The 10,266-nt window shown below is 36.2% G+C and overlaps 1 protein-coding gene across 1 annotated transcript; it reads right to left on the bottom strand.

Moving 5' to 3' along the window:
• Positions 1 to 7,028: 7,028 nt before the first annotated feature.
• LOC122728633 (olfactory receptor 6C6-like) lies at positions 7,029 to 7,920 on the bottom strand. Its single transcript, XM_043967430.1, is given in 2 exon segments — positions 7,029 to 7,622; positions 7,624 to 7,920. Coding segments are annotated over 2 exon segments (891 nt in total).
• Positions 7,921 to 10,266: the final 2,346 nt, after the last annotated feature.

Raw genomic sequence — 10,266 nt, 5'->3', positions numbered from 1 at the left:
TTATGGAGTATTATTATGCTATAAGAAATGACAAACAGGATGATTTCAGAAAGGCCTAGAAAGACTTTTATGAACTGGTATATAGTGAACAGAACCAGGATAACACTGTGCACAGTTGTAGAAATATTGTTCCATGAAGAACTGTGAATGACTTAACTATTCTCAGCAATACAATGATCCAAGACAATCCCAAAGGACTAATGATGTAGCATACTATCCACCTCCAAAGAAAGAACTGATATTGAACACAGACTGAAGCATGATATTTTTCACTTTCTTTCATTTTTTTCTTTTGAGTAATCTTATATAAAATGACTAATATGGTGATATTTTACATAATTGCACATGTATAACCTATATCTGAATCCTTATGGCCTTAGGGAGGTAGCGAGGGAAAAGGGAGGAAGGGATAGAATGCAAAACTCAAAATTTTAAATAAAAATATTTATTTAAGAAAATAAAATAAAATTAATGGGCACATAAAATTGTTTAAATGGATTAGAGAAGGAGATGGCAAACCACAAAAGGGGTCATGAAGAGTCAGACATAACTGAAACAACTCAACAACAAAAAGAGCTAATCATGACCTTCCAAACCCTTGGCTTCAAGGATTAATGGGCAGGAGAGTGTTCATATACAAATGTGTTAGAAAAAGCAATGGAGATAGGGAAAAAATGCTTGTAGGGTTGGATAAGTAGCACAGAGTGACAGAAAGGGCAAAGGATTTCATGTTATAGTATCAAGATCCAAATCCTAGCCCTGCTACTGGGCAAAGTCATTTCGATTTCTTTCTTCCTTCCTTCCTTCCTTTCTTTCTTTCCTTCTTTCTTTCTTTCTTTTTTTTGTGAGCCACTTGGGGTTAAGTGACTTTCCCAGAGTCACACAGCTAGTAAGTGTTAAGTGTCTGAGGCTGGATTTGAACTCAGGTCCTCCTGAATCCAGGGCCAGTGCTCTATTCACTGTGCCACCTAGCTGCCCCAAAGTAATTCCAATTTCCTCGAGGCTTAATTCCCTGAATTCAAATCTGGTCTCAGACAGGATGTGACCCTGGAAAGTCACTTCACCTCTCTTTGCCTCTGCTTTCTCATCTGTAAAATGCAAATAATAATAATAGCATCTACCTTGTTGAGAGGGCCAAATTAGACAATTTTTTTTTTTTGCAGGGCAATGGGGGGTTAAGTGACTTGCCCAGGGTCACACAGCTAGTAAGTGTCAAGTGTCTGAGGCCAGATTTGAACTCAGGCACTCCTGAATCCAGGGCTGGTACTCTATCTACTGAGCCATGTAGCTTCCCCCCAGCTCATTATCTAGACACATCTGCCCTGTTCTAGTGTACCCTGAAGGATTATCCACTGAGCCACTGAGCCACCTAGCTGCCCTAGACAATTTTTTAAAAAGCCTGGTACATAGTAGGAACTTAATAAATACTTATTCATTCCCCCTCCCTCCTTTAGTTAAATATTAATGAGATTTTAAAACAGACTAAAGTCATACAGAGTTTAGATTTAGAGCTAGAAGGCACCTGAAAGACCATCTTGTTCAATTACCTCATTTTACAGAGGAGAAAACCCAGGCCTACATGAAGGCAAACTTTCCCTTTTCTTTAGGTTGCCTCTTGCTTTTTAGGACTGAGAAAAGTACAATCCTCCCTTACCTTTTTCATTTTCCTTGAAGTTCTTAAGTGGGGTTTCCATTTTTATATCATCCTTTGGGATAGAGGCCTTCTTTGTCTTATGCTAAATCTGAGTCAGAGATGAAAGCAACAGTCCAGATATGCACATAGAGTCTAGAGTGAGATCTGTGTTGATAGTTTTGTTTTATATAAGGTGTAAAAAGAGAACGTTCCAGGTCCGCGAACACAGCCTGTAGCCACGCAAGAGAGCAAACCCAGAGCTTCAAATGGGAATCACCCTGTAATATTAACTTAATCAGCAACAGGTTCTAGCTCAGTAAGGTGACTTAATCACCAATACAATCATCAATATCACATGTCATAATAATATTTACATAATATATGGTTATATATCTTAGTAATCTTCATATTATAATAGAATCTTTGCCTACTAAGGACTAGAAAAATAATATTCTAAATACATAAAATGAGACAATATGAATCCCTACCCTTATTCCATCTTAGGAAGCTTTCTGGAAAAAGTGATTTTACACTAAGATGTTGCCATTCTTGACATTAATGTTTAAAATTAGCACATCTGGGCTCAACAAATATAAAAAAGAATCATTTTAATGATGGTAAGATAAAACATTTATAAATATTGTTCAGTATTTACATTCTTTATATAGACATCATTTCAACTATGAGTCATATGGCTACTGGCTAATATATTAAGGCAGTAATTACATATTGGCTTGTTTTTTCTCATTGAATTTCATTATGGTTTTGATATGAGTCAATCAAACAAGAAAGCACATATTAAGTGTTAGGCACTAAAAATTTTTCAAGAACTTATATTCTGATGGAAAAGACAAGATAAATATATATATAGGTATATTCAAAATATTTATAGGCATACACAGCAAAAAGAAATCTAAACATTTATAGGCATATACAACAGAAGAAATATAAAATAGGTGTAAGGAATCTTGGAGAAGGCACTAATATCTGGGGGACCAGGAAAGGCCCCATGCAGAAGGTAGTATATCACCTGAGTCTAAAAAGAAGCTAAGGATTCTAAAAGGCAGAGGTGAGGAGAAAGAGCAGTCTAGTCATGGAGACAGTCAATGAAAAAGCATGACAATGTGAACTGCAAGGAAAAACAGGTATGACAATATGCCTGGACTGCTGACCCCATGGAGGGAAGCAACATTGAAGAATGTTGTGGCAAAATAGGATGGGCTCAAATTGTGAAGAGTTCTAAATGCCACACAAAGGAGTTTCTATTTGATCATAGAGTTAATAGGGAGCCATTGAAGTTAATTGAGTGCTGTTGTGACATGGTCATATCTGCCTTTTAGGAAAGTCTCCTTAGTATCTGTATGCAGGATAGATCAAAGAGGGGAGAAACTTAAGACAAAGAAAAAAGTAGGAAACTATCACAATGGTGCAAGTGCTAGAGAGCAAGGACCTTAAGTGTGTTGGTGGGAAAAGGGGACACTTGTAAACAAAAAAATGCTCTGGAGGTAAAAATTACAAGACTTTGCAACTCTGTTCCTACTGAAAATGTTTGGTCTCAATCAAGGAAGAAGCTGCCTTTGTAGAATGTTCAGTCCATTTGTCTATAGAAATGCAGTACTATAGAAATATCCTTCTAATTTTGCCAAAGAGTTTACTGGTAAAAATGCCAACAACAACAACAACAACAATAATAATAAATAACAATAACAGGTAACATTTATATAGTGCTTTGAACTTTGCAAAGTGCTCTGCCTGTTATCTCAGTTGATCCTTATACCAACCCTGTGAAGTTAATGCTATTATGATCTCTGTTTAACAGAGATTGTTTTTGTTAATGTTTGTCCTTTATTCTCAGAGAGGACCAATGACGTCAGGAAGGTGTTGTCTTGACTTGCAAGTGAATTGGATTTAAGTGAGGCTGAGCTGTGCCCAGTCACCAGCCTCACTCTGTCCCCTAGAGTCATCTGGGGTCCAGTGGTGAGACTTAGGTCAGGACAATAGGAGATGTGAGAAAACTGAGGGCAAGAAAGTTGGGGTCACTAGTCCTTGGTGACACAACTCATAAGTGTCTGAGGCAGGATTTGAATTTAGGGATCCTGATCCCATGTCCATCCCTATTCTGACATGCCACCAGGATGCCACTATTAGTGTCTATAGGATTTTAAAATATAACAAGTCAATCCACATGCAATTTTCACAGTGTCCCTATCATACAGAACAAGTTATATCTGCACAGGGTATATAGTAAAAAAGGATTGTAATCTTTCAGAGTATATGATTGAGATATTATCCATATATATTATTTACTATTATATTATATACTATATATATATATGTATACACACACACACACATATATATGTATGTGTGTGTTAGTCTCTATCATCCAAGAACAGTGGATAGTGAATGATGAGGTAGATAGCATTTTTTCATCATGAATCATTTGGAATTGTCTTTTCTCTTTGACCTGGGAGCTCTGGAATTTGGCTATAATATTCTTTTGCACTTCAGGGTCTCTTTCAGGAGGTGATCTGTGGATTCATTTAATTTCTACTTTACCCTATGGATCTAAGATACTAGGACAGTTTTCCTTGATAATTTCTTGAAATATGATGCCTAGACTTTTTGATCTTGGCTTTTAGGTAGTCCTAATTCTTAAATTATCTTTACTTGGTCCATTTTTCAGACCCATTGTTTCCCAATGAGATAGTTCATGTTTTCTTCTATTTTTTTTTATTCTTGTGACTTTGTTTTGTTGTTTCTTGATGTCCCACAGAGTCATTAGATTCCAAATGCCAATTCTAATTTTTTAGGGATTTATTTTCTTCAGTGAATTTTTGTACTTCCTTTTCCATTTGGTTTAGGCTACTTTTTAAAGAATCTTTTCTTCAGTGAATCTTTGTGCCTGTTTTACTACTGGGCTAATTCTGTTTTTCTGTTTTTTTCTGTTCTTGTTGTTCTTTTTTATTTGTCTTTAGTATTTTATTTTCCTCAATTACATGTAAAAATAATTTTAACATCCATCTAAAAAACTTTTGAATTCCAAATTCTCTCCTTTCATCCCTCCCACACCCCCTTACTTTTGAGAAGGCAAGCAATTTGATATAGGTTATACATGTGTAGTCATGAAAAACATTTTCATATTAGTCAGGTTGTGAAAGAAAACAGGCAAAAAATCTCAAGAAAAATAAAGCTTAAAAAGTATGCTTCAACCAGGATTCAGACACCATCAGTTTTTTCTTGGGGGATGGATAACATTTTTCTTCATAAGACCTTCAGAGTTGTCTTGGATATTGGATATTGCTGAGAATAGCTGTCATTCACAGCTGATTATCTTATAATATTGCTGTTACTTTGTACACAGTACATTTCACTTTGCATCAGCTCATATAAGTCTTTTCAGGTTTTTCTGAGAGCATCTTGTTCATAATTTCTTAGAGCACAATAGTATTCCATCATAATTACATACCACAATATTTTCAGCCATTCCCAATTAATGGACATCCCCTTAATTTCCAATTCTTTGTACCAGCAAATAGCTGCCATAAATATTTTTATGCCTATAGGTCCATTTGCTTTTTTAAAATCTCTTTCTGGATACAGACTTAGGACAAAGAGTAGCATGGTTTTAAAGCTTTTTTGGGCTTAGTTACAAATTTCTCTATTGAATGGTTGAATCAGTTTACAACTCTACCAATAGTACATTAATGTCTTATTTTTCCCACATCCCCTCCCCTTTCATTTTCCTCTTCTTTCCTATTAGGCAATCCAATAGGTATGAGGTAGTACCCAAAAGCCAATTCTATTTTTCAAGGTGTTATTTTCTTTAGTACTTTTTTTTGTGCTTCTTCTTATCAAACTGTTAACACTCTTCATAATTTTCTTGCATCACTCTAATTTCTTTCCCCAATTTTTCCTCTACCACTTTTTATGTCTTAAAAGAAAATCTCCTCAAGGAATTCTTATTGGGCGTGAGTCCAATTAGCATTTCTCTTTGAGCTTTTACTTGTATCTGTTTTCAAATTGTCTTCTCCTGAGTTTTTGACTTGGTCTTTCCTGCCACCATAGTAATTTTTGTTGTTGTTGTTTGCTCATTTTTCCAATTTATTTCTTGACTATGAACATTATGTTAAAGTTGGACTCCATTTACCTAGAAGTAGAAAGTTAATGTCTCAAGCTTCCAGCTGTGAGTGTGTGTGTGTGTGTGTGTGTGTGTGTGTGTGTGTGTGTGTGCGTGCTGCTTTTTTCAAAGCTAATTCTGGTGGTCTGCAAGTTTTTGGTGATTCTAAGAAGGTGTTATCCTGGAAAAGGTGTAGTCACTGCTCTCCTGGTTCTGTGCTCTGGTCTTTTTCCAGGAAGGACTCCTACTCCCCTGCAACCACAAGAAGTAATTCTCCTTTTCATTCTGATACTGTGACCAAGGTCTAAGGTCCCTTGTGACCAACCACAACTTTTCCTCTCTTCCCTAGAACTGTGACCCAGGACTTCTTATAGGCCATAGAGTTGTCTATCAGTACCAACTGTACAAATGCCAGCAAAGGGTCCCCTATAATCTCTTTCTGACCAGTTGTCCAACTCCCTTACAATCTCTTGGCTGAGAACTCCTGAACTTGTTACTCCTGCTGCTTCTACTTGCACAGTACCTCCAAGGCCCAACGCTTTTCTTCCTACTGTGTTACCCCAGTGTCACAGATCTTTTCTGCTGATCTCTTAAATTGTCTTAGGCTGGAAAAATGTCTCACTCTGACATTTTGGTGTCTCTTCCACTCTAAAATTTGATTGAAAAATTATTTTGAAGTTGTTTGGGTGGGGATGTTGGGAGAATTCAGCTGGGTGAGGTCCTATACTCCATCATCTTGTCTCCAACTCAAAATTTCATTTTCTTCAAAAGGAATTCTGGAATAAGATAGTAGAAGTTTCAATAATGTATTTAATTATTATTTTGATGTCATTAAATTATTTTAATTGTAAATAAATTATTAGAAATTAAGTGATATACAATTATTATATATTTAACATATATTCAATTATATATGTATACAGGCATATATAATTATATATTATAATTAAAACTATCACTCCCTTCATTCAGAATGCCTTATGAGGAAAATGAAATTTCAAATTCTGATGGAAAGAAGGTGATAGGCTTGCTAACTCTCATGGGAGTAAAAGTTTTAGCTTGAAAGGACAGCTTTGAAGAGACTTTGGAACTGGCAGCAGTGGACAAAATAGCATGAAATAAATTCATAAAGTCAAAAGCCAAGTATTTGACATGACAAATTATCTGGGATTTTTTCATTCAACTTTTTTTCTTTGTTATTTTTGTTACTTATGCCAACAGATTTTCTTATTTTTTTGTAGCAAACATAATCTTTTGGATCATATCTTTGAAGACTTATTTCACTTGCTGGTTCCTTAAGGTATAAATGAAAGGATTCAACATAGGGGCAACAGAGGTATTGAGCACAGCTATTCCTTTGCGTAAAGCCACCCTTTCATTTGCTGAAGGCTTGATGTACATGAAGATGCAGCTCCCATAAGAAATGGAAACAACAATCATGTGGGATGAACAGGTAGAAAAGGCCTTTGTCCTCTGCTGTGCAGAGGGGAATTTCAAAATTGTCCTAATGATGTATGTGTAGGAGAGAATCACTAACACCAATGTGACCATTAGTGTCACCACAGCTAAGATAAAAGACATCAACTCTAGAAAATGTGTGTCTGAACAAGAGATCTGCAGGATAGGAGAGGAGTCACAGGTGAAATGATCAATCACATTGGAAGCACAGAATTCCAGTTTAAGTCCCATGATCACTGGTGGAAAGATAATGAGAAAGCTGGTTATCCAAGAACCGAGTATGAGCTGATAACAAACTCGGTTGTTCATGATGGTAGTGTAATGCAGGGGCTTGCAGATGGCAACATAGTGATCATAGGACATGGCGGCCAGAAGATAAAATTCGGTCACCCCCAAGAAGATGAAAAAAAAACAACTGGGTCAAGCAACCCATGTAAGAAATGCTCTTATCTTTGGATATGATGCTCACCAGAAATCTTGGAATACATACAGTTGTGAATAAGATTTCTAAGAAGGAGAAATTTCACAGGAAGAAATACATTGGAGTCTTAAGGCGAGAATCCAGCAAGGTGAGGGTGATGATGGTTATGTTACCACTCATGCTCAACATGTAGGTGAGAAAAAGAAAAATGAAAATGACAATCAAGAACAATGGATCATCTGTCAGTCCCAAGAGAATGAACTCAGTGAGCACTGTGTAGTTATTCATTGATGTCTTCTAGGTTCTGCCAATGCTTTATAAGAAAACAGAACAAAAATCATAATGAACAATGAGTAAATGCTAGCTCCACTAAGTTCAAACACAGCCTGAAAAACTTACTAGATGTGTAACCCTGGATAAGTCACTTAATCTCTTTCTGCCTCAGTTTCCTCTAATGTAAAATGGTGTTAATAATAGCACCTACCTCCAAGGGTAATTGTGAGGATCAAATGAGATGATATTTGTAAAGTTCTTATCAAAGTGCTTGCCATATAGTAGCTCCTTAATAACTCTAACCCAAATTCTATAACCCTGCTTATTCTTCTTTTTCATCTCAAATTTCTTCAATGTAACTTCCAATCTTAACATTCAATTGAAACTGCTCACTTTATGAGCAGAATGAGGTGAACATTGTCCACAGTAAAAGCTACATATCACAATAATCAACTATGATAGACTTAGCTCTTCTCGTGTAATACAATGATCAAAGACAGTTAGATGGAAAATGCTCTCCACATCCAGAAAAAGAACTATGGAGTCTGAATGCAGATTGAAGCATAGTATTTTAACTTTTGTTGGTTTTTTTTCCTTTCTTGTGGTTTTTTCCTTTTGTTCTGATTCTTCTTTCACAATGTGACTAATGCAGAAATTTGTTTAACATGACTGTACATGCATAACCTACATGAAATTGCTTGCTGTCTTAGGGAGAGGGGAGAAGAAGAAGGGAGGGAGAAAAATTTGGAATTCAAAAAATCTTATAAAATGAAGTTTGAAAACTATCTTTACAATGTAATTTTTAAAAATACTATTAAATAAAAAGAAAAAGAAATTGTTCAGTTTAAAGTTACTGGTAATCTCCTAATTGCCAAATTGAAAAGTTTCTTCTCACTCCTCATCCTCCTTGAGCTCTCTGCTGCCTTTGACCACCATTTAATTGTTGTCTCTCTCTTTCTGGATGATCTCTCCTTTCCTGTTCTCTATGATATTTCAGCCTTCTAATTATACCTGTATAATTACTCCTTAGTCTCCTTCAATAATTCATCATTTATATCTTGTCCTCTAACTATGAGTGCACCCTCCCCCCTACCCCAGATACTGTTCTGAGTTCTCTCAATGACTTCATCAGTTTCCATAGGTTTAATTACCATCTCTATACAGATAACTTCCAAATACATATCCAGCCCTAGTTTGGCTCCTGAACTCCAGTCCCACATCTCAAATTGCTTGTTGAACATTTCAGACTTGATATCACAAAGACATGTCAAGCTCAAAGTATACATAGATTTCATTATCTCCTCCAGCATCTACTCTTCTTAATTTCTTTATTACTATCAAAGGCACAGAACCATCATTCCAATCACTCAGCTGCCAAAGTGATTTTCTTAAAGCAGAGATAAACCTGATCACCTCACTCCACCGTTCAAGAAACTTTAGTGGCTCAATATTTCCTCCCATTGTTTAGTTGTTTTATGGTCATGTCCAACTCTTCATGATCCCATCTGCAGTTTTCTTGGCAAAGACACTGTAGTGGTTTGCACTGAAACTCCTTCTCTATTGCCTCTCATACCAAATATACAGTCCTTCATTTTATATTTAAAGCTCTCCACAGCCTGGTTTAATCTTCTTTGACATTTAGGATCCAAATATAATGGCTTACTCACCATTACACAAACAACATTCCATCTCTCATCCCTGTGCTTTTGTACTGTCTGCCCCTGATGTTTAGAATATACTGTCTCCTATTCTCTTAGACTCCCTGCCTAAAATTCACCTCAAGAACTGCCTTCTACATGAAGTCTTTTCTGATCCTCCTAACTGCTAATATCCTTCCTCACTGAACTATGTCATGTTTGTTTTGTATAACTGACATATATACTATAAATGTACAAATTATCTTCTCCATTAGAATGTAAGATTCTCAAAAGGCAGTAGCTGTCTAGGTATTGGTACTGGCATGGCCACACCAAGCATAAGATCAACCTTTTTATGCCTAGTGCTAAATGACTTGGTTCTTAGTTGCTAAAACTTTCAAGTACATTACATAGGCACACTCTAAAAAACAAAGCAGAACAAAATCAATCATGGTCAAAATTACAACCCCTCTCCCAAAGTCAGAACAGTTATGGTGTGGCAAATAACCATGAAATGTGAAATGAACAGTGCTTTTATTCCTTTGCTCAATCTCCCAGAAAACCTATGAAGCCAATGTTATTCTCTGGGGACTCCAAACTTATCCCACTGCTAGACTTCATACCACATAGCCCATAATTCCTGCACTATCAAATAACAGGAACTTTTGTCTATCCATCTTCACCACCATTCTTAGAAAACCATAGGCCTATAACCAATCTCATT

This window comes from Dromiciops gliroides, chromosome 5, assembly GCF_019393635.1.
Source record: "Dromiciops gliroides isolate mDroGli1 chromosome 5, mDroGli1.pri, whole genome shotgun sequence".
NCBI classification, from domain to species: Eukaryota; Metazoa; Chordata; class Mammalia; order Microbiotheria; family Microbiotheriidae; genus Dromiciops; species Dromiciops gliroides.
The sequence above is the reverse complement of the archived record's forward strand: the minus strand, read 5'-3'. Positions and strand labels throughout refer to the sequence as shown.